The sequence below is a fragment of the Nesoenas mayeri genome (genome assembly GCF_963082525.1).
Source record: "Nesoenas mayeri genome assembly, chromosome: Z".
Classification (NCBI taxonomy): Eukaryota; Metazoa; Chordata; class Aves; order Columbiformes; family Columbidae; genus Nesoenas; species Nesoenas mayeri.
Window position 1 is genome coordinate 42,876,902 of NC_137542.1, and position 23,947 is coordinate 42,900,848.

Sequence of the window (23,947 nt, forward strand, 5' to 3'; positions counted from 1 at the left end):
ACATAATAGAAAATCTTCACAGAACAATTTGATTTCTGATTCTGTATTCTCAGTACAGAAATTTCCTGTTTATTTTTGTAGGACTAGTGTCAGAAGGGTTGAGTTCATGTGTTCTGGTTGATGCATTAGGAACAGTGACAGTTCTTTTCTCCATTCTTTCTGCATCTGTGTAAGAAAGGTGGTCCTTTCGTTTCTTCATCCTTAGGAAACCTCTTTTTCTGATTATCTTTTTTGTGCTCATAGTTGGAGGTCATCTGTATGGGGAAGTGTATGTGACATTTCTGAGAGAATCCTGATGGACAAAGTATGAGTATAGCTTTTCATGGTCAAAACACGGATATTAATGTTGATGGGAGCAGGTTATGAGTATTCCCAATGTGTGTATATACAAACTATCACTGATCCTAGTCATACAGTAAGGGCAAGGCTCAGAAGGAACAACACAGAGTCTGTGTGTGGTAGTGAGAAAGGTGAAAGCAACCTGACAGTTTCCAAGGAAATGAAAAACTGAGAGCATATTCAGCTTCATCAATTTTTAAAATAAATTTGAAAGGCAGGAGACAATCTATGATTATAGCAGCTACTAAAATATTTTATTAAGTCCTGTGTTAAGGTGAAATTTGCATCTATGTAAAACAGATGTGAAATGTTTTCAGTCTTTTGTTAACAAAATCTCTTTATGCCACTGATATAAGTCAATGTATAAGTGAAGTTCCGAAGGCAAGATCCCTTAAGTTGGCAATACTACATTTCACATTTGCGAGTAATACCAACCATAGTGCCTGGCAACAGAGAGAATTTAACTTATTATTCAACCCACTCACTGCCCGGAGTCTCTGAGGTAGGTAATACTGTGCATGTACAATGACTAATAATGAAATACCAATCACTTAAACTATATTAAATAGTTAAAAGCTTCTAGGGAGAAAGCTACTACTGTGAAGGGTAAGGTGAAAGCACAGAGAACTGTCCCATTTATGAGCCAGTTATCTAAAACGAGAAAACCTCTTGCGTTTTCTGCTCTAATAGTCTTGATTTTATGAAGCAAATGTTTTTGGGCATCTTAATCTGCTCAGAGCTTCTATTTAGCACTACTTACTAGTGGTGGGGGAAAAAGGTTATGACAATTTTATTTGGTCTCAAACAGGATTTTTATAAATGCAACAAGGCATTGGGAAATACTTAGTACATGGATTACATCAAGTATTCTGTGAAAAGATTAACAATTCCTTTTCTGGAGCCAATTTCCCATTTGGCTGTTTGAGAATGCTGTGCTGGGTAGGCTGCAGGGATCTTGTCCAAGATAATAAAAGTAATTGTGTTTTGAATACTGAAACTGAGTCGGTATTTTTCAATACTAAAATTTTGCATCCCTGAGATTTGTTGGATTACATGTGGAGATTTCATTCTTTTAATAGATTTTTAAAGGGGGGAAGGTTACGTAATATGGAGCAGGTATTGCTAGATCTTTCTTAGTTATTATATCTTTCAAAGAATGAAAAGTCCATCCTGTTCCTTCTGCCAAACAGAAAATAATTAGCCAAAAATAAACTTAGTCTAAACAAGGCACTTCTCTGTACAATTCCTTTCTGTGTTTTATTTTTTTCTTGAGACCCTGACCTTTTTTTATTCAAATACTGTTTCACTGGTATCAGTTCTATTGCCAGGATCTAGCACTGCACGCAGAAAGCAGTTTTGAAAGAAAACAAGAGTATGTCACAATACCATTCACTTATGTGTCTATATATCAATGTTTTGACACCATTGGGAGATATAGTTTGAGAAGGATCATCTTAGTAATAAGAACATGCTGATTATGAAACTGAATTTCACTTAATACTGGATTTTTGCTTCAGAGGCAAGTGAATGTGACACAGACAGAAAACATAAACTACCATTTTTATTAAATCATAACAGAATGGGCATTACTATGAGCAAGGAAGCGAAAGCTTTCTTCCTCACACTCACCTGTCATTTTGGCAGAATGCATTGGAGAATTTGTACTGCTGCTTATGCTCTGCTTGTTCTGTGAATAAATATGTGACTTCAGGCTACAGAGTAGTGAATCTAACACAGCTCATCAGCACTGAATTTACTCAAATTTATGCAGCTTACAACTACCAGGCTCAGAAGGGACTGACTAATACCTGGACTAACAAGAGCATTTTCACAGAGTGAACACTATAGTTAGTTTTTCAGAGTTGCAGAAAATGCAGAATGATGTGTGTAAACAAATGGGCCATGTTATGTAGCCTTTGATCTTTGATATTCCCATTTAGGTTATAGGAAATTAACTCTATTTCTCAAGGTTAGTTTTTTACTTAGAAGGTTGCAGTTTAGCTTTAAAGTAAATAGGTTTTCAGTTTTCCAGCATTTTCTTTGGCATTGGTTCTCTAGTATTGTCTTTGCACATTGAAAGTAATTACAGACTGTGCTGCACTCGCAACTTCTGAACATGATTTAAAGCCATCACTGAACCACCCTGATCGGTATATAAGCTGCAACTCATATTGCAACACGTTGCCAACTGATAATGACCTATGTCTATACTTATTTTAGTATGCACTTCTGCTAATGTAAATAATTTTAGAATGGAGAGAGCTGTACAGTAACAGCTGGGAGCATTTTGGTTTTCTTTTCTGAAGGGAGGAACAGTGGCTTATATCAGTAATGTATCAGTAAGATGGCTTTAGATGTAATGCCTGCATAGGTTCTGCACTTTAAGTCTCTCAACAGTAATGTGATAATTTGTTACAGCTGAGGGAGTATGAACTTGGTGTCTGTGAAATGAAATTGAGTGGATTGAAGAACAGAGGGTTGTCAACTATTGCTGTAATTAATAGGAGGCTTGTAGAAAAAAAAAAATCATATAGCCTGACCTTTGAATACTGGCACACTTGAATTTTGTTTAAAGTGGTTTACTGTAACAGCTTAAGTGACGGAACCTCTATAAGTAGTCATACTGATGAAGTCAAAGAGGATTTTGTGTGATGCTGTGCTGAAGGTAGCAGATGACATCATGTTGCACATCTCCTTAAACACAAAGACGTTTAACAAAAGGTTATCTGGTAACGAGCATCTTTCCTGAGAGCAGAATATTGCCTTCTCTGATTGGAAAAAAGGAACTATGGGAAAACAGCTGAAGTTAAACTAGCAGCATTTAAATATCTGTTGTGCAGTTGCTCACAAGCATGCACAGGCCTGTGGTGCCTTCAGTTGTGCCTGGTCCCAACCATGAGGTATCATGAGCTGCTTGTCTCATACAAATCGAACAAATTATTAGAGGAAGAATGAAATTTCCTGGGGCGTATAAGGATATGTGTTTTTAATGAGCTATTTGTCCTTATGTCCACTTGTGTGTGTAACTCCATAATTTATGTGAAGTGCCACAGGGAAGGGCATTCATTTGCTCTAGCTGAGAAACTTAGGCTTGTTCAGATGTCTTCTTTCGTGCACTACTCTGTTGAGATGGATTGCACTGCCCATAGATTTATTCTTGATTACCACTTGAGGATTAAAAAGACTTAATATTGTGCTGTTTCTACAAATCTGCCTTTTATATTACAGCTGTATTTTTTCAGATCTCATCTCTGTAGTACCTTTTGCCTTTATGACATTTTATTGAACTAGAAATACAAACTACAAACTCAAACAGCTGAAATATGGCTTCATTTCTGCTGCCTCTTGTATTCAGTAGTGTGTTTCTGGGGGGGGAGGTTAAGTTTTCTTTGTGCATACCTTTTTGCTTCCTTATGCTTGGGGAGAGATCAGTTCTGGAAGGAGATTCTAAAATACATTATTTCATGAATTGATTTGTTTATTCATGTGTCTTCTGGATTTTTTTCCAACCCATCACTAAACTGATACTTGTTCTAATTTGGTATAGCTTAAGTGTATACATATTTGATTTGTCATAAAATTAGCACCTAGTAGTGACAAGTTTATATCTAAAAAGCACACGAAAACAGTGTTTTACTGAACCGCAAATAAGCCTGAGATACCCTTGAAGAATACGCTTATGGTTGCCTTTTAAATATGTAGTGGCTCTGTGGATTTCTTTAAAAACTAGATGAACTGTTATTAGCTTTAATTACAGAAGAACCTCGTTTCTTTTTTTTTGTATAAAAGTATTTTCCTTTATAGAAATGCCAAAGATTGTACTCCTGTACAGTATTTCGTCCTTGTGTGCTTTTGTTGAAAGGAGAATTATAATCATCATGGCTGAAGTGATGCAGATGCTCGTGAGCTAATTTCTGCAGAGTGTGTTAATTCTCGTGCCCGTGGCTACGCGGAGTACTGGTGGTGGAATATAGAGCTGGGGGTGCTTCCGTGTGGAAAAGAAGGTCCTGCCTGCCTTCTCCGGGAATTAGCACGAATAATAGTCTCTATTTTACACCGTGTGTGCGCAGTAGGTGGTAACGGGTTCCAGGCGGCTCAGGCCTTCAGCGGGCTGCGGCCGCTGGGGACCGCCCACCGCACTGTCCTGCGGGGAGGACGGCGTCCTCGCACGGGGCTGCGCCGGGCTCGCCTTGCCCCCGTCCGTTAACTTCCTGGCGGAGGCGTGCCTGGGTTCCCGGCCCCGGGCCCCGCCTTTCGCAGCTGGCTGCGGGAGGGCGCTCGGCCTCTCCGGGCGGCAGTGGGGCGCGGGGCAGCCCGTCGCACTGACAGCGCCCCGCCGCTGCCGGCAGCCCCGCCCCGGGCCGTGCCGCTGCCGGTGCCGAGAGCCGCAGTTCGGGGCCTGGCCGCCGGCGCGGCTCCTCCTGCCGCGGGGGCGCGGGGCGGGGGCGCCGCTGTTCCCCGCGGAGGGGGCGGGCGCATCCACAGGGGCGCGCCGCCCCATTGGCTGCGCCGCCGCGCCGGGCTGCACGTGACCAGCGGGGCAGTATTGGCCGCGGCGCTGGCGCAGCCGGTGGGCGCGGGCGGGGCCGGACGGGCCGGGCGCTGGCGGCGGGATGGAGGCGCAGCTGTCGCGGCCATGGGGTGAGTGCGGCGGCGGCTCCGCGGGGCCACCGCACCCGGGCGGCGGCGCGGGCGAGGTGAGGTGGGGCGGGGCGGCTCTCTGCGCCTGTGACAAGGAGGCGGCGGCGCCGCCACCGGGAAGGGAGAAGAAAGCGGCTTTTGTGGCTAAAAAAAAAAACCCAACAAAAAAACCCCCTGGGCTGCGAGAAAGGGCTGTCGTTGCGGAGGGGAGGAAAACCCCGCGCCCGCGGAGACGGGCCACCCGGCACGGCGGGGAACCGCCGCGGGCGGTACCGACGCCCCCCCCCCGCCCCGCCGGCGAGAAGCACAAAGCCGCCGCGGAGCCCTGGCGCGGCCGTGCGCCCCGTAGCGCGGGCTCTGCGGCCAGAGGAGGCGGAGAGGAGGCGGGCGGGCGGGCAGCCCCTGCCCGGCGTGTGGAGGTGCCCCTTGCGGGGCGGCGAGGCGCTGCCCGCGGGTGGCTTCAGCCCGGCTTTGTTGGTGATGGAGGGCGGCGGTACGTCCGCTGCCGCAGCGCGTCGCCGGGAAGAGCGAGCCGTGCCGAGCCGAGCGCGCCTGACCGGGAGCGCTCTGGGGTGAGCGCTGCGCCGTGCGGCCGGCTCGCCCTGGGATCCGCTGACTTCTTACGAATTTATTTAACATCACAAAGAAATGCTTGGGTCCGCGACTTAACGTGAATGCTGTGGGAAATCTTAATAAATTATGTATGAAGCAGTGGATCCTTTCTTTCCCTTTGTCAGATATGCAGCTTTTATTCTAGCAGTTAGGTCACTGCCAGCAGAATGCTCCTTGCTTTAGCAAAAATCTGTAGTGGCTTTTGGAAGACGTATATACTGCCAAATTATTTCATCCTATTTGTTGTTTGGGTCACGATTTAAAATTCTTCCTGTTGACTTACATGGAGGACCCGAGGTATGAGCTGTAAGGAGCATTTTTCATTTGATAGGATTTTCTTTGAGGGATCAGTGGAACCTGGTTTTGATTTGATTTGGATAGTCATGCACTGAAAGATGCCTTTTAAAGGCATAGTGAGAAACATTGTGCTTCTTATTTTGTATTGAAGTGTTTTCAGTAAATTACTGTGCATGCATGAATAGATCAATATAGATCAATTTCAGTTTTTAAATACTACCCTCCTCTGCTGTTTGTTCTGTTGAAAGTGCTTGTTGATGTTCCTTCTGCCCTCTTTTTATGATTTAGTTAATTTTTCTGTTACTTCTAATACAGTCAATAGATTTATATAATATTCTGTCAAGATTATGGTTCTTTGAAAATACACGTAAACATATGTACTGAAAGTACTTGCTTGGAACCAGACTCTTCTGTACTTTTAAGAAAACTCGAAGTAACTGGTAAAGTATCTTTTCCTGCTTCTCAGTTCTATTAAATACAACGATGCACAAAATAGGTCTAAAGAAGACAAATCTAACTTGCTGAATGTAAATTTCTGCTTTATTGCAGACATCCCCTCAAAATATTTTTTGTATATTCCATTATTTTTATTTTAGGATCATAGATTTTGTGTCTTATTGGTAAGAGAGGCTTTGTGTGATGTTAAATTGTGAAACATCAGTTGAGGACTCCCCATTTGGAGTTATTGGTTTCAAGAGGTAAATTGGTGATACTAGATTTTTCTACTGTAATGTTTTGAGTGTTGCAGAGGTGCTTTCACTGCTTTTTTTTGGAAAGAAAAGAGGGTGACAAAATCACAGTAGGTATTATGATAATTATTATGGTGATGGTTCTTCGTGTTTAATAAGAAACAGTATTGTGCAGTAAGCAGAGTAGTTCCTGTAAGAAACTATAGTCACACTCTTAAAAATGGCAGCTTGAATAAAAAATCACTTTTAATATACTTTGTTATTTATGAGTGCAGACTTTCCTAAACATCATCCCTCAAATGCCATCATGATACTTCCCAAAGTATTTGTACAGAATATTCAGTTATGATAAATGTTTCAGTATCTGTTGTCATGGTACACTATTGGTATATCATCAGCATGGAGGAATACAGCACACGTTGGAAATACATAATGTTAAAATCGTTTTCTTTGGTCTTTGAATTATGTAGGATTTCAGTATCTGTCTTAATTCAGTGGGTAAAATGTTTATCTTGATGAAACAGGATTAATTATATTTTCATCAATACAATTTTATTTTAAATAGGCTGTACTAGTCATGATATGTTTTGACAGTAAGTAATTGCTAGTGAAGACCAAGTCTCCACTGGTGGTTTTCCAAAATTCTTGCAGGACCTTTGTGAACAGATGCTGGTACATTTCCTACAAGACAAGTGTTGGTTTTGTTCCCTGAAGTGCTGAAGGGCACCATGAAGATGACCCCAATAGGTGACCCAATACAGGGGAAATATTGCTTTATATATATGTATTTTTTTTTTTAATTAAAGCTGTTTTTTCTCATATTAATAGTTTTATGTTTAATTTGTGTTTTCAGTTAAAATTGGAAAATAAGGACCTGTCTCAGGCTTCTTAATAGCTTAAACTTTCTGGAATTGAATCCTTAAAATATTGTGAGTGAGGAGGAGCAAGTCATATGGAGTGAGGGATACACAGCTGGCCATGAATAGCAAAGGTGATCATCATGAAGAATGAGTGTTCAGGCTTGTGAATCATCAGTGGTCCAGTATAAGTTATGATTCAAATGATGTCTGGACTGCTTTGTGTTCAATATTTAAATGCAAATCATGTTTCGTGTTTTCACAGTCATATTCGGAATGCATCATGACTAACCAGCTAAGGAACTTCCCAATGCAGAATTATAAAGGAAGAATTGGTGTTTTTTTTCTTGGCAGTGTGATAAAAGCTGAACTTGACTGCTGATAGCCTGAAATGTATGACTTCTTGACTTCACTCTTTTTTATATTAACAGGATTTTTTGGGGGATTGTTGCCACTCTAGTAACATTCTAAACATGAGGTCATTTCTATTTGTCACGCACTTGACCGCCATCATACTTGACCTGAAATAAGGAACATAAGCCAAGAGTTCAGACCATCATCTTCTCTTTCCCTCTGTTACTGGTCTTTTAAAGAATGTGTGTAACCTGGATCACTTATTATTTTGAACCCAAATCAGCCCAGTTATGTTTTGGTTAGGAAGAACAGATGATGCTTCTGCTTATGGTTGGTGACTACAGGTCAAGTATTGAACTTAAGGAAGTATCCCAAAATATAACAATGGCTTGAAAGTTCTTGCCAAGTTATGAGATCATTAATGGAACAACAGAACAAAATAACCTCTCTACCCTACCCCGCAGTCAAAAGAGTTTAGGAATGTCACATATAGTAACACTTCAGTGTTTTAGTCTGCTGTCAACAGAGATAACTTTCATGAAGAAAAGGATAGAAAAACTAAGAAGAAAATCCTCTCAGTGTGGCTGAGGTTTAGAGAAAATTATGTTGGCTTCCTGTTGAAGGGACTAACCCTTTCACACATTGTGTTAGGATAACTGATAATAATAATGGCTTTTTGTTTGGTCCTTGTTTTTTCTATGCATCTGAAAAACCCAGGAATTTGGAGGGTACCTAATCTAGAGATTATTATTTGGTGTAATTTAGTGTAAGCTTTTTCAAATGTATTAAAAGGAGTAGTGTTACATAACTTGGAATTCACTTTCAGGTATCAAAGCCCTTGTTGCTGAAACAAGCTGATGCAGAACAGTTTTCTGGGATTGCTGTTCTTCTTCCTGCATCTCTCCGATGACCTGAGCATGCTAATATAGAACAAATAAGAACATGAGCAGAAGATACTAAATCTGCTGTTCAACTCACGGGCAATTCTCATTCTGTGCAGAATATTTACTTAATTCTCTTTAACCACACCCAAAGCCTTACAGCACTTTCAGACTCCGTGTTGTATTTGCCCATGTAGCCCAGATGAGGAAAAACCAAACAAAATAGCCTCCCTTCTAACTCCTATTGCCTAGTTTTGGCCTTTGTTCTTAAATGCAGGTATGGGTAGAAGGATTAAATATGCTGGCAACAAAAGACATTTTAATCAAGTATAGGCTTAACACGAGGTGGAAATAGCCTAGTTGTTCAGTGTGGTGCTGGAGAAGGCAGAAATACAATTTTTCTGCTCTGTCTAGAAAGAACCAAGATAATGGGATTTTACGATCTGAGTCCGATGGAGTATTTTTCAATGGGTAGGAAAGGAGAACAATGCCTGTGAAGGGTAAACATTTTTAAGTCAGCAAGCCTGGAAAGTTTGCCCCAAACCGAAATGGATAAGACAGTCCCTGGTCCACTGATGCTTATTTTGGTAAGTTCTTAAAGACAGCACTTAGAGTGTTGATATTTTGCCAAAGTTGAAAAAGGACGAACAGAAGGATATTTACATATAAGTCATTTAACCTGAAGACAAGCTTCAAACAAAATAATGGAAAATCCAATACAGGATTCAGTCAACAGAGAGACTGAATTAATGCAAATTGGCATGGTTTGATATGTTCAAATAAGTGCCACTTTTGAGGTAACTATATAAAAGTGGTCCATTTAAGGCTGAAGTAAGTGGAGCTGGCTTACCTTAGAACAGCTTTGCTGGATTTTTTCCCCCTGCCTGGCAGCCTTGCTCCTCTTTTGGAAATAGCCACGTAACAGCTGCTGAGCCATTGTGGTTGATGGCCCAGCATAGTAAATTAAACTGGGACCTATTTCAGATTACCTTGGTAGTTAGGCAGTAATCTACATTGGTTTAGGCAGCTGCCACTTGAGCAGCTGAGCCCTTGTCTCTGCCCTGGGTGGGAACCTTGAGGAGATGGTTAGGGCAGACAGCTGGGGACAGGCACGGCTGCAACCCTCACAGTGTTAACACTGGCTGCTTCCAAGTTGGAACCCTTAGACCTAGTGCTTAAAAAAAAAAAAATCTGGTTTAAAATGTGTTTAAGATAACTAATTGGAAAAAAAAAAATTCTCATGACACTATGACTATTTTTTCACCTCTACTCAATGTGATATGCCCTTGAATAAACAATTCCCCATTAGTCACATGGGAATGAATAACAAAAATTGACAGAATGATAAGGACAAGATATTGGGCTTAGCACTGAATACTGAGGTAAAATTTGTGGGTGTAGAAAGAAATCAGAGTTGATGGTCCTTTCCAGCCTTACTATATGATATTCTAGATATTCATGAACTTTAGATACAATTATTACAAGTTGTTGTAGTAAGAAGATAAACGACATTGTGAAAAAATTTCATTACACAAAGCACGGGAGCACATCTGTTTACTGGTGGTGGTAGTAGAATGCTAAATTCTGTTTGCTTATTAGAGAGTTGCACACCTGTTTTAATATTCACTGATTTTGATGTCTGAAGTAGCCATACAACTTATTTGCTAACAAAAGCTTAAAAAAGTCACCCTCAGGCAGTTAACTCTGAGTGAAAGAATAATTATTTGGTTGAAGATTTCTGAAGTTGAAACAAATAGGTTGTAATTATCTCAAAATGCTATTTAGCTTTACATCAAGATAGTGCCAGGTCTCTGTCTCTACTGTTGAAAAAACACACGGTAGGGTTTTATATCTTAGATTCTTCTTAGCCTTTGTTCTGAAAAGACTAAGATTAATTTTTTCTACAAAAGTTGCTTTATACAAATAGGATGTTCTCATAACAATTATGGCATCTATGGATGAAAAAATAGTAACAGGAATCTGAAATATTTTCATAAGGAGATTTAATTAATATACCTCAAATTGTTTGGGCCCCTTAAGTAGAACCTCTTCAGGGCATTTTGAGTATATATGCTTACTGATTTCAAAGAAAAAAGGGCTCTGATCATTAAAAACATAAGTTTTCAGATGGTATTGGGGGTTTTGCCTGTCTCTTGGTATTTAAGACTAAAAAGGGTTCATCTAAGTTTCTGATTTCTAGGCAATTGTTACTGGCATAGTTTTCTTAATGTAGAAGAATGCATATCTAGATCTTAACAGTACATTTGCATAAATTTGGGCTTCTCATTAATTTTGATTTTAGTGTGTCAGAGAGTTATATCCAGCTTGAAGTTCTGTGTGTGTATTCATGCAAACTGCTGATTCAGTAAAGCATGAAATTCCTTGTCATAATTTCACCTTACTTTAATAGGAGATGGAAATTTCTCATCTCTTAATGATGAGAAATATGGGTCAGGAAGTAGGAGGCCTAGACTTTAGATGCTTCTTACAATGAAGGAATCATATTTCAAAGTTTCTGTATTGCAAGAGGACTATTTCTTGGAGTAAATCTACAGAAAGGGGTATCTCCCATCCTTCGGATGATGACCACTCTGCAAAGGAGAAGCGCAGTTAGAAAGCAAAAGGGAGCTTGACTGAAGCATAATAGTGAAGTTCTCAAAGGTGGGTTGTGCAGCTTGTGTCGTGCATTTTCCCTTGGGCTGGGTAAAATGTGAAATGAGTGTTGGAGCCCAGAGTTCTTTTCTTTCCTTTCTCTCTGCTCCCCACTGAAGTGGTTTTGCATGGGGGAGGAGTAGTTTATTCTTGACTCAGCTGATTCTTGCCCCAATAATCTTGAGTAAGTTTGTGTGTGTATGTGCAGTGGTACAGCTTTAGGCTAGTGGTCCACATGTAAGCTATTCCTTGTTTTCCTTTGGACTGGTTGTTGGTTATTTCTACCGTGAATGAGGTGATATGTGGCTGTGAACACTGTCTGGCTGAAGAGGGTCCAGAGTTTGATTCTTTCTCCAAGGCAAATGTTTTGACCACTGAGAAATTACAATGGGGTGCAGTGATATAGTTGATTTCTAGTGATGCCAGCAATTCTGTGTTCAAAAGTTAAGTCCTTTTTTTTTTTTTTTGTTTTTTGTTTTTTTTTAGTACTCAAATGATTTGGAGGATAAATCCAAGGGTTAGTTTTGGGACCTGAACTCTGATGTGATTTGCCTAGTTTGAGGCAATTCGTAAAAACCTATTTCTAGAAGACAGGCAGATTTTTGAGCGTGTTACCTCAATATATGTGGAACAGCTTGTGTGTAATGGAGCCTTGTGATTTCACTCTACGAACTAAGTGCCTGGGAGCCGTTGCGGTGTTCAGCAACAGGAAGCCTAAGCTGCTTTGTGGTCATGCATTACCTGTGTCCATTTCCTCCATTTTAAAATTAAATAATGGTGTCTTTTGTGAAAGGCTTTGACATGTCATTATTTTAGGCAAAAAAAGGTACAAATAGCTTGAAGATACGGAAATAAGTACAGTATTCTATATTGAAGGTTAGGAATACAAGATGGGATTTCTGAACTGTTAAGTCCAATTCCTTCCTGTGCAGTGAGCTAGACAAGGATGTTGCCAGCCTGCATTGAAAAATGATGGATTTATACCCATTTGTTCTGTGTCAGTATTGTGTTTTAACATAAATATTTTTCTCCCTCTCGAATGTTTTTCCCCTCTATAATAACAGAGTGCAGCTGTATCATTTCAGCCTTTGTTTTGCTGAGACAGCAAAGCCTTGCTCCTCAGGTCTTGTCTCATATGAGAGACCTTCTACTCCTCTGATTGCTTAGCATCTTTATCTTCACTTAACTTAAATTTGTTTTTCTTACCCATGCCTTTGTAAAATGACTTGATAACTCCAGAGATCGTGTTAGCTTTCCGTGTGCCAGTGTCATGTAGGCAGTGCCCAGGTGCTTTGCAGTCTGGCTGCTGAGAGGCTCAAACTGCTCCTCCCCACCCACTGCTTTCAGGTGACAAGATTCCTACAGGAGTGACCGTGCGTTGTTACACTGTTTAATTCTGCCCTGTTTCTACTACTTCATTTCTCATTTCATGAAATGCCTTTTGTATTACATGTAGTCCTCTGACCTTGTGAAGCCTCTTGAATTTATGTGAGCAAGTTTTTATGCCACTTCTTCTGCTAAGGTCAATAATGAAACATTTAAAAATACCTGTCACAGACTAGTTTTGGGGGAACTTTACTAAGTCTCCCTCCAGCCCAACAATTTGACTTTCAGCGCTGTCCAGTGTAATTTTGTCTTTGAGCTACTCTGTTACTCATGTACAGTTTTTCTGTTCATCTCTGTTTTAACTGTGGCTCATTTTACACGTGGCATAAAACACTTTGATGCAGTTGGGGTAGGTGAGATCTGTTAATTCTAAAAAGTAGTTTACTGTTCTCCTCAAATACGTGGTAGTCCTTCCTTTATAGGCAAGGAAAAGGAGAATTATCTTCGAGGGCCAGGGAGGTAGGGATGCATCTGTGTGCCCCCAACAAGTCCAGGTGCCTCAGCCAGTGGGGTGGCAGGTCTCTCTGTAAGCAGATGGTGTATGTGGCCGCAGCCTATTGCCAATGTGAGACTGGCTGCCTTCTGTTCAGTTCTCGGTGTAGATGCAAGCATGGGCAAACATGCTTTGCCCAAGCCTCGCCATGATACCAAAACATTTTATGTATGCTTTTTTTTATTATTATTATTCCACCTCGGTAGTTTCGCTTTAAAATTGGTGCTGTACCCCAGGGTGTGGGTGTGCTGGTAGCAGGGAGCAGCTGCCGGCATGGCTGTGGCTCCTACTGGTGCAGGTGCCTTCCCGGCACGTGGAGCTGCAGCCGGGCAGCGTGACTCCCGATAGATGCCAAACTGGCGGGAGCAAGTTTCTGCCTGTGCAAATGTTGCTTATTGCCCATTTGGACATCTATTCAACTAAAAAGTGAAGATGTTTTGGATTAGTTATGGTAATCAGCTTCTTTTTTTTTTTTTTTTTTTTTTTTATCTGAAAGCTCACAGAATAAGATTAGACATTAGAATAAATCAGGAAGAGACTACTAGTCTGAGGCAGAATTTTGTCTCTTAGTGGCAGTGTCCTACTTCCATGTTACAAAAATAAAATACGCAAAATGAAGCTTAGGAACTTAGATCAGGAGAGGGAGAAGACAAACCAAGCTTCCCCTTCAGGAACTGGGTCCTTATTCATTTACCATAAGAACATTTAAAATATCAGAGCTATTGCAATTGCTCTCTTTCTATGCTAGCTCATCCCCTCATTTAGTTTTCCCCGTTTTCCCCGTTTTCTTCATTTTATGTATGTGTCTTGTTAATGTGACTGATTGTTTTAACTTCCAAAGTCGTGAGTGAGAATTCTGTAGCGCGGACAGAAAAGAGAAAAACTTGATAATTTTAATCATTACTCGTTTCTTCATTTTAATCATTAGTTAAAGTAATTGGAGAAAAATATATTCTAGCTAGAAAAAAAATGCATGTCAAATACATGGCACACAGAGGTTTCTGTAAATAAGATGTACATGAATAAATGTGCGATATAATTGAGTCAAAACCAACAGTTTCTATCAATATTATAGTACAATACTAATGTATAACAACTAATAAAAAAGTGTTTCCACTTCTGTCTACCTTTCCTTGGGCTTGTGCAGAATTGTCCCTGCAGTGTATGTTCTGGAAGGAAATGTGAACTACAGCTGTTGGTTTTATTCATAAGAATGGAAACGGTTACATATGAAATAAAAACATATATGAAATGGAACAGAAGCAGTCTTCCCCCCGCTTCTTTTTTTCTTTCTGTTACAACTCTCTGAACTTTCCGCCTTTTAGGTTAAATAGCCTGATAGTAAAAGCACAGAATTCACAAAATAGAGTATATGTTGCAGATTGCCTTCATTTCTGTAAAAATGAGGTGTCCAGTAAAGCATAACCAAATTTTGAATAAATTTGTTAGGGATATTTTTTCTTTGGCTTATTGGTAGTGTCATGGAAATCACAATTCTGTAAGGGACAGGCTTCTTCCTGCTCCTGTCTTTGATGATGACAGGTGTTTAGGGTGTGAAGACTTGCTTCTTGAAAAGGAAATAAACTAGTCTAAGCAAATGCGCTACAGCTCTTGTTATTGTTCCTGTTTTCAATGATATATATTATTCTTTATGTTTCATTGAGATTAAATTTAGAAAGGTTGAGCACAATTTTCAAAACTTGTATTGGGGAACTAAAACCTTTTTGAATAATTTAACCTATTTTTAATAGGCTGGATAATTCAATTAAGATTGTGTGAAAGAGCAAAGTTGATTACATAAGGAGTTACACAAGCAGTGAAGTCAAAGGCTTAGTGAGAGAATACACAGAAAATGCTAAATAAGAGCTTTTAATTGTTTCATGTTTTCCAAAGTAGTGCTGTAACTATGCAAAGGAATGTTGTCTTGTAAGCCTTTTGTATTTTTTTTCCTTTGAGTTACAGGCTGCATACTTTAGGAAATCCCTGCAATGACACTGGAAGGCTAAGTTGCACGTATATGAAGTGCTAAGCTTCCTTTTATTTTGTTAAATGGCTGACAAATAAGAAATTGATAGCTTCAACTATGAAGAGCTTCAGAGGTGCTTAGCCATGTCTTAGTTAACTTCATTAACATTGTTATCTAAACTCCAGTGGGTTTTAGTTTGGAAAGTGGGAAAAAAAATTGAATGTTATAATTTAAATTGGAGTATTTGTTTCTTTCTGCTTTGTAATGGCTGAATAATTGTGATGTGTTCTAGAGCTGTGCTACAGTATTACCTGTAATAATATGGGATATCTTCATATCAAGAATAGCCTTTTATCTTTTTTTTTTTCTTCTACCTTGCAATATGACCATTTCTTGTGTTGGAATTTTTTTAGTGTATTTGTTTGATCTTTATACCTTGGAGGGTATTTTTACATAAGACTTGATTACTGCTACATTTGATGCTTTTTTTTCTGTTAAAGTTCCTCAGTATTTACTGTTTGCCTTTCATACAACATCTCCTCTAGTGCATGCTGTTCCTAGGAATTTTGAACATCTCTGACTATCTTTTGTTTCATAGAATAAGTAGTCAGTCAACATCTTTTAGATATGGTGGGTGGTCCTTGTTTATCCAAAAATGATTAAGCATGATCTGTTACCTGTGTAGTTTCTCAGTGTTAAAATTGAAATATGAGTAGTAATGAGGCTTTTGTATTATGCTATGGCTTTCTTTCATGTATTCTGGCTTCCCCTAATACCAAATGTTAATGAACTGCTTTCGTTTGCTTAATCACATGTATCAAATGGAAGCTCACTGAAAAATGTCTTTTGACTGGCATCAGTTCTAGGCATTAATAGTTTGGTTTAATGGATATGAATTGAATGTTTGGAAAGTTGAGTGGTAAATGGGAAAGCAGGAGATAACTTTATGGTTAGATAAATTTGGATTTTTTTCCTAAAATGTTTAATATTTTCTCTTTCTTTAGGGCTGAGGGTAGCCCAGGATGGCCGCAGCTTCATATGATCAGTTGTTAAAGCAAGTTGAGGCATTAAAGATGGAGAACTCCAACCTTCGGCAAGAGCTAGAGGATAACTCAAATCACCTAACAAAACTGGAAACCGAGGCATCTAATATGAAGGTATTGCAAACTCTGTACCTCAATGTTTGTTTTACTGCTTTTTGTGTCACGGACTGATAGTTGCTCGACAAGTTTTGTGTGCTTTTAGATTCCTACAGAATTCCTTTTCCAAGTTGTGTAAGGGAAAATAATTGAGTCTACTTAGTGAATATTTTATTTGAAAATTTAAATATTACAAAACTTTTTTTTAGAAACAACTTTTTATTTTCAAAGCTCCTTTTCTGGTGTGTCTTGATAAGCACTACTGTTTTAGTACTGCTATACTTCTCAGCACAAAGTACAGTCTGATGACATAGTTTGACAAAGCAAGTATTATTCAGCTTTTGAAAACATGGGAGAGAGTGGAGGTTTTCTGTATTTTAAGGTAAGTTTTGGGGTTTACTGCAGTTACAATATTTAATGTCCCAAAAGGAAAAGTTCATTTTAAATAAGACCACAAGTTCTTCAGCCTTTCCCAAACACTAGTTTCATACTTAATAATTTCACACTGCTTTGTCCATCTGGTGTTTACTGGCTAGGTGTAGGCCTTCAGAGCCACCTCTCCAAGAGGAAACACTAGCCTCAGCTGGAATTTAGGTGGATTTTGATCAGTAGGAAGATACATACACAGCTGCACCTGTATCATCCATTGCGCTAGACAAGGCAGAATTTCGCAAGCATTATAGCTGCATTAATGTAGTGCTCTTCGTAAGTTGACAAATGCTGCTGCTTTTGCTAACAGCCATGAAAACCACACTACTTTTGGTACCTCAGTTAATATAGTTAATATAGGTATCTCTGCACATACTGCTGTATTGGGTAGGCATATTCTAAATATTAAGCATGTCCATCTCTTTTCTTTCCAATCTTCGTATCACTTATTGTTCCTTTATAACTCATCTTTATTTTTTTAATATGGTAATCTGATGAATATAGCAATTAAAAATACTTTGAACTCAACTTTTATTCTACCAGCATGTGGATTGTGACCTGTATATTCACTGTAAGGAGAAAAAAAAAAGATAGCGTTCTGAAGCACTGTCACTAGTTACAACACTTGAAAGTACAATTTTTGTAGATACATTTAATCTTTGCATTGCAGTGTAAAAATTGAAAATGGGTCGGCTACCTAAATTAAAATGAAATTGTAGTCCTTTACAGCCGCTGCTTGAAAAAGTGGTTGCCTTTAGCAGCTGTGGAAAAATAAAATTGTTTGCTCAGTTGTGTATCTGAAAGCTAGTTCTGTCACTTACACTGTTTTTCTTAAGATAATATTAAAACAAATCTGTCAGTAACTCCCCTCCCTGTCAGTGCAGTCTAAAATAAGGGAGGGAACAATAGGAGAGATGATCTTCCTCATACTTCAAAAAAGGAAGAGCAAAGTGTCTTTGTCCACATACAGGTTTTCGGTTGTGTGTTTGTTTGTTTGTTTTTTGGTGGTGGTGGTGGTTGTTGTTGTTTTTTCTTCTCTTAGCTTTTGTACAGATAATTAAATTTCCAGTGACCTAGAGACAAACCAGCTGTATAAGCTGATCTCCAGGGCATTAATTTGTGATGTGGAACAGTTTTCTGTCCTTACTTCAAAACTGGCAGACCACCAAACAGAAATCAGCTCTGTTGCACTCCACAGAGCAGTGGTTATGGGCATATTCAGAGTAGATGTCACTTTTTTCTTCCCCCTCCTGAAATGCTATTCTACATCTAAGGAATATATCCTAAAAAAACTTTAACTCAAATATCAAACTCAATATGTTTCTTTTCATTTTGGGGGATAGATTGGGGGGTGATTGTTCAGATTAATTTGATTGATTTTTTTTTTTTTTTTTTTTTTTTTTAAATCCATATTCTATGCAGAAATCCAAATCAGATGTGTTTCTCAGGAGTGCTTGCTCCTGCACCATGAGGTTGTTTCTTTCACTTGTTTTTTTCAGATGTGTTTGGAAGGGGTCAAAACTGAGTGTTGACTTGACTTGAACCTGAAGGATGGTGTGGGAATGATCTTGGAGTCTGATTGGAGTCTGTGGGTGAAGTTTAATGGGGATCGTTGCAGAATTCTGTTCTGTTGGGAGATAATTTTAGTTTTGCAAGCTTTTGGAGAAAGTATGCTTTTTTGGAGAAAGTATGGGCTTTGTTCCACTACAAGAGACTGCACAGTTTATATGGTTCCAGTGCCATAATTAGGGATTATTGCAAGAAAAGTATTTAGAAGAACCAGAGCAGTGGAGATTGAAAGCCCTTTGGCTACCATATAAGCACTTAAAACTCTAAATGCTTAGGAAAAAATGATCCTTTGGGAACATGTAAGATGTCACAAAGAGCTCTAGCAGCCCTTCCCACCAAGTAAAATCCCAAATACTAGTTGGAGAAGGGGAGCAGCATTGAGGGAAAAAGGCTGTTGTTCTGTGGCAGACACCACTGTTCTTGCACCATGAATTTTTATCCATGAGCTAGTGCAGAAACATCTCACAGTGATTCTTTGTGTTGTCAATGTGTTTGCTTGTGTCTCCTCTTTTTTCCTTATATTGTTTAATCAGTTGCAAAAGCCAATAGTTAGGAAGAGCGTTTTGAAGACAATATTGAATCTTTAAATAAATTGGTTTTGGAAGTAGTAGTGTTAAAATATTGTGTAAGTGTGCCTTATCTTTATAGTCACTCCATTTCAGAAATGTAAGGTAATCATACTGGAATTAAAAGCTTAACATGAGCTCATCTTGCGCATGTATTTATTATAAACTACTACTGACCTACATAAAACAATGTCTAAATGCTTCATGTTTAAAGCTAAATTTCATATTTAAAAGTGAAACTGCCCATTTGCTGACCAAAAACCAGCAATATGATGGATTAACAAAGATTAATGTGGTAACAGGGGTGCCAAAATGATTAGTAAAACAGTGTCCACTTTATTTTTTAATTAGTGTTGTCGTAGAGATTAACTGTTCAAACAAAAGCAATCCCTTAGCGTATTATGACTAACTTGGGAAATTCTGTTGTTGCTGTTGACTTGCTATCATATGAAATAGAACAGTTTGATATCATAAAATGTTCTCTCTAAATCAACAAATACACTTTTTGATGCTCAGTGAAATAATTATATTGGACCATAAATGAAGAATGGTTTCATTGTCTAGATGTAGATAGTAACTACAAAAATACAGACTGTGGATTAATTTAGGAGAAATGAACATAGTTTCATTTGACTTCAAAACCTGTTAAAATTCATGAAGTGACAGAAGGGCAGTCCAGTGTCAACAGTAGTACTTTGTGCGTGTAAATGCAGGAGACTTTTTGTCAGAAAAAGACCGCAGATTTTGAGACAGACATTGCAAACAAAGACTGTCACACCTGGTTCTTGGAAAAGACAACTAGTTTTCTATTAAGGATGGCTTTTTTCTTTTTTTTTTTTTAATTTTTTTAAAATGTCATAGCTAATTCATATCAGCATTTTTCCCTGTATAAAATCTGGGGGGGGAAATAGGTGTATGTATGTATCTTAACTCGAAGTAGTCAGGAAGTGACAAAAGAATAATGTCATGCTTGATTGTCACACCCATGCTCTGTCTAGATTTTACAGTCAATGTGTATGTGTCTTATCCTTGTGTAAGAAAGCCATCTTTATGATATGTGATGTGCTAAGGGCAAAACGTTCTGTATTTCATCTTTATGTAGTACACTTAAAATTCTACATATGATTTTCCAGCTTATTTAATGTCTTCTGTATTGTATCACACATATCAATAATAAAGAAGGAAGGCTCTGTCCAGAACTGATTCAGATTTCTTGAAGTATTTTTTAAATGTTCTAACCAGCTAAATAGATGCTATTAAGCAACAGGGCAATGGTTCAGCTCTTGTTCTCAGAAGATCATGAGCTACTTATTCATGGGGGTTGCTTACAGTGGTTTGTTTTGGGGAGGCTTTTTTTTTTTAATATGAGGACAATGATCTACAAAAAAGGTTTTAGTACTAATAATTTTCTGTGGGGTTTTTTTAGATGTTGTTTTGTTTGAAGGAATTCAAGTTTAAAAGACAAAGTCCTAGAGAGCTAGTTACTGTGGTGTCCAGTGTAGGTCCAAAGACTGGATGGTGTTCGTGGGTTTCTTCTGCTAATTACACAGCAGGGTGATAAACCTTGTGATGCTGTTTTTTGTACTGGAATGGATGATGATGAAATAAAAAGCAAGTGCTAAGATATTTTTGAGGATTTTGATTTTGAATGTGTTTGTATAATAGTAAGCTAACATAAATTTATGTTGTTGCAAAATATATTTTAGCCTATAGAATATAATAACCCAGATTTATTGCAGTGTTGTGTATACTGTATGAGGTTGATTAATACTCAAATTAGCAGAGTTAAAGTGTGCTAAAGAAGATGCATGGTGCCTGTTTTTCATCTTGTTTCTGTTATGATGTTTTTGTGAGAATGAGAAAACTTACATCTTACTAGAACTGTGTAATTTTATAATTACATATGATTGTTGCATTTATTTGCCAGTATAACTTCCTATAATATGTTATTATGACTGTTTAAAGGGATGAATATACAAATACTTAACTGGAATAGCAGACTGACTAGCAAGTTAGCAACTTAACAGTTACAGTACCTTGTTAGTTTCATTAAAGAGGGGGAATCTGAAAAATGTACTGCTTCCAGCTTGGAGTTTGTTAGCATCCATTTGTTTATTAAATCAGAAGATGGATGTTCAGAAAGTTCCAGGAACTAACTGTTTTGCAGTGTTTTGACACTCTGTTACACTTTTGGACATGAACTCTTTGTCAACCTTGTATGGAAGTAGCGTTTTATGATCTATTAGTCATAAGAGTTTTTAAAAAAATAGTGTTTATAATTTACATTAGGATTACCAGTGGCTGAATCACATCAATTTTTTAGAAGTTTACACTTGTAGTGACAAAATATTTCAGATACTATTTGAATTCTTTATCCCCATTGCCTAAATTTTAACGTTTGCTTTAAAATGGCCACTGGAGGATTCTCTCTTTTGGAATGTGTGACTGCTTTTATCAGGTATCTCCTTGATTAGATAAGCAGATTATCACATTTTAACTCACCAAACCCTTTTTTATGGTCACACAATCTGCTTAGCCACCATTTATTTATGTTTTACTGTGGAAATGTACTTTATTCTGATCAGCTGTTGCTGATTGTCTGTGTTTAATGATCCTTATTGTAAAGCACAGAAGGTGCTAGGAGATACTGTTGTTACTGGCACAAGAATTTTTAGTTCAATATCTCATTGTAATCCATGTGTTTGCAAATTAGGATTTGAAGCCAACATGTTCACAGAGACCTCTGATACTTACAGTTTGACAGTTTTGTTATATGCTGCATACATATGTAGTGAGTATGTATCTGTATGTGAGGTTCCTCAAGGAGATGGTGAATAAATACATTCAGTGATTACCAGTGTTTGTCATCCCATCTTCAGAAATCTGACAACAGTTTTTATAGTAAGGCACCAGAAATCACACATTTTGTTGGGGATATTTACTGTGTCACATAACAGGACTTTCCCATCTCTTTTCAAAGGGAGAGCGTTTCTGCCTTCATCTTGCCTTTTGACTTTTTCCTTTTATCTTTGAAGAAAAGATTTTTAGTTGACATCGCACAGAGTAAAATGTTCCATCAGGGCATACAGAAATAAATAATTTAAAGATTATGTTAAGCTATGAAAGCAAAGTATTCAGTACACAGAAAATAAATGTTTATGTTAAAATAAATATGTTGGATCTGGAATTGCTTCTGGTGAATAGGCTACACATAGTAAGCAAACTGTGGTATAACTTGGGATAATTGTATCTGAATCTTGAATTTAGTATGATAGGAATTTTGGTGTGCATCCTGTTACACATTAGGGCATTAGTGCAGTTTCCATAATTGTCACTGGAAAGCTGATTTCCAAGTGATCTGAGTTACATGGTATGCTATTTCTGTTAAGAGGTCAAGTCAGATACAATGTATTATAGTTGCTTCATGAATCAAAATGGGTGTTGCGATATCTTCCCAGTAATTGCTCATATGAAGCACAGGGATATTTCCATACTATGCAGAGAACATTTCAACATATTCATAAGTTACCTGGAAAAAAAAAAAAGAGATTAAAAAAATTGATTTTCAGGGTGATAAAAATTAACACGAATTGTGAAGAGCTGCCGAAGAATCTTAAGGTATCTAGTGACTGAACTGAGTACTTGGCAAATAAAATCCAGTGCTCCAAAGTGTAAACCAATCATGACAGAAAGCAGCCTTAAATTTATATATGGAATGAGGGGTTCTGAATTAGCATGGCAACAATGTAGAAAAAGGTCTTTAAGATACTGTAAATATGGAGAGGCCTTTGGTCTGTCCAAGTGTGAAGAGCAGCATTTGCTCTTGGTTCTGTTCTCTTTTTCCCCATCTGGGTCATGCTCCTTTAAGAAGCAGGATGAGGAATTTCCCTCCCTTCTAGACCTCCAGAGCATTGTGAAGGAGAGGGGCCTTCAGAGGTGGGGGAAGGGGCGCCAGCAGCCCCGGAGCCCATGGCTGAAGGACAGCAGCAAAGAGCCAGTGGTAGAGTAGGAAACTGAGACCTCTGCCTGGCCCAGCCATGGAGAGTCGCGTCGCGGATCAGGTAGCGCTCTGCAGCTCACATCTGCCCTGCAAGGGCACAGCAGGCAGTGCGGGAGTCGTACTGAGGCTCAAGAACAGCAATTGAAGTGTCTCTTCAGGCAGTTTGGTTTTTGTTGTTTTTTTTTAATTCAAATGGTTAATATTTTAATTAAAAGGTTTGCTGACTATGCTGGTTTATAGTTTAGTGTTTTGTTTCATTTAAAAGCTCTTCAGTCTTCTTTGGGAGCTCAACAGAAAGTGTTAATTTGTAGTTCTAAGCAGATGCATCACAAAGCTGTGCACACCTGAAAAATAGCATGGTCCCCAGTGCATTAGTTTTTGTCTTACTGAAAAACACTTCAGATAATGACTTCAGGAAAGTATTTTTGGTGAGAATTTGTTCTTATGTCAACTGGGACTACAATGTGTGTTAATTTAACTTTCAAAATTCTATGTGAGGTGGCACTAGGATAACTTTGTCGCATTAAAAAGTGGTAGGTTTTGGGTTTGGTTTTGTTTTTTTGTTTTGGATTTTTCATTTGTTTCGTGGGTTTTTGCTGTTTTTTGTTGTTGTTGTTGTTTGGTTGGTTTTTAGGAAACCAGAGTTATTAGGTTATTATATCAAGGTCCAGAAAATTTCATAGAATAGTTTGGGTTGGAAGTGACCTTCAAAGCCCATCTAGTCCAACCCCTCTGCAATGAGCAGGGACATCTTCAACCAGATCAGGTTGCTCAGAGCCCCATCCAGCCTGGCCTTGAATGTTTCCAGGGGTGGGGCATCTACCTCCTCTCTGGGCAACCTGAGCCAGTGTTGTACCAACCTCATTGTAAAAAATTTCCTCCTCAGATCTAGCCTGAATCTCCCCTCCTTTAGTTTAAAACCATTACCCCTTACCCCATTGTAACATGCCCTGCTAAAAAGTCTGTCCCTGTCTTTCTTATAGGCTCTTTTTAAGGACTGAAAGGCTGCAGTAAAGTCTCCCCAGAGCCTTCTCTTCTCCAGGCTGAACAACCCCAGCTCTCTCAGCGTGTCCTCGC

General features: G+C 38.7%; 1 protein-coding gene across 1 annotated transcript in view; it reads left to right on the forward strand.

Moving 5' to 3' along the window:
• The window catches only part of APC (APC regulator of WNT signaling pathway), a 96,805-nt gene that overhangs the window by 17,261 nt on the left and 55,597 nt on the right, over window positions 1–23,947 (forward strand). Inside the window, exon 2 of the mRNA XM_080362315.1 lies at window positions 16,172–16,324. Coding sequence (XP_080218441.1) covers window positions 16,190–16,324 — 135 coding nt within the window. The 5' untranslated portion in view covers window positions 16,172–16,189. The remainder of the gene's footprint in view (window positions 1–16,171; window positions 16,325–23,947) is intronic.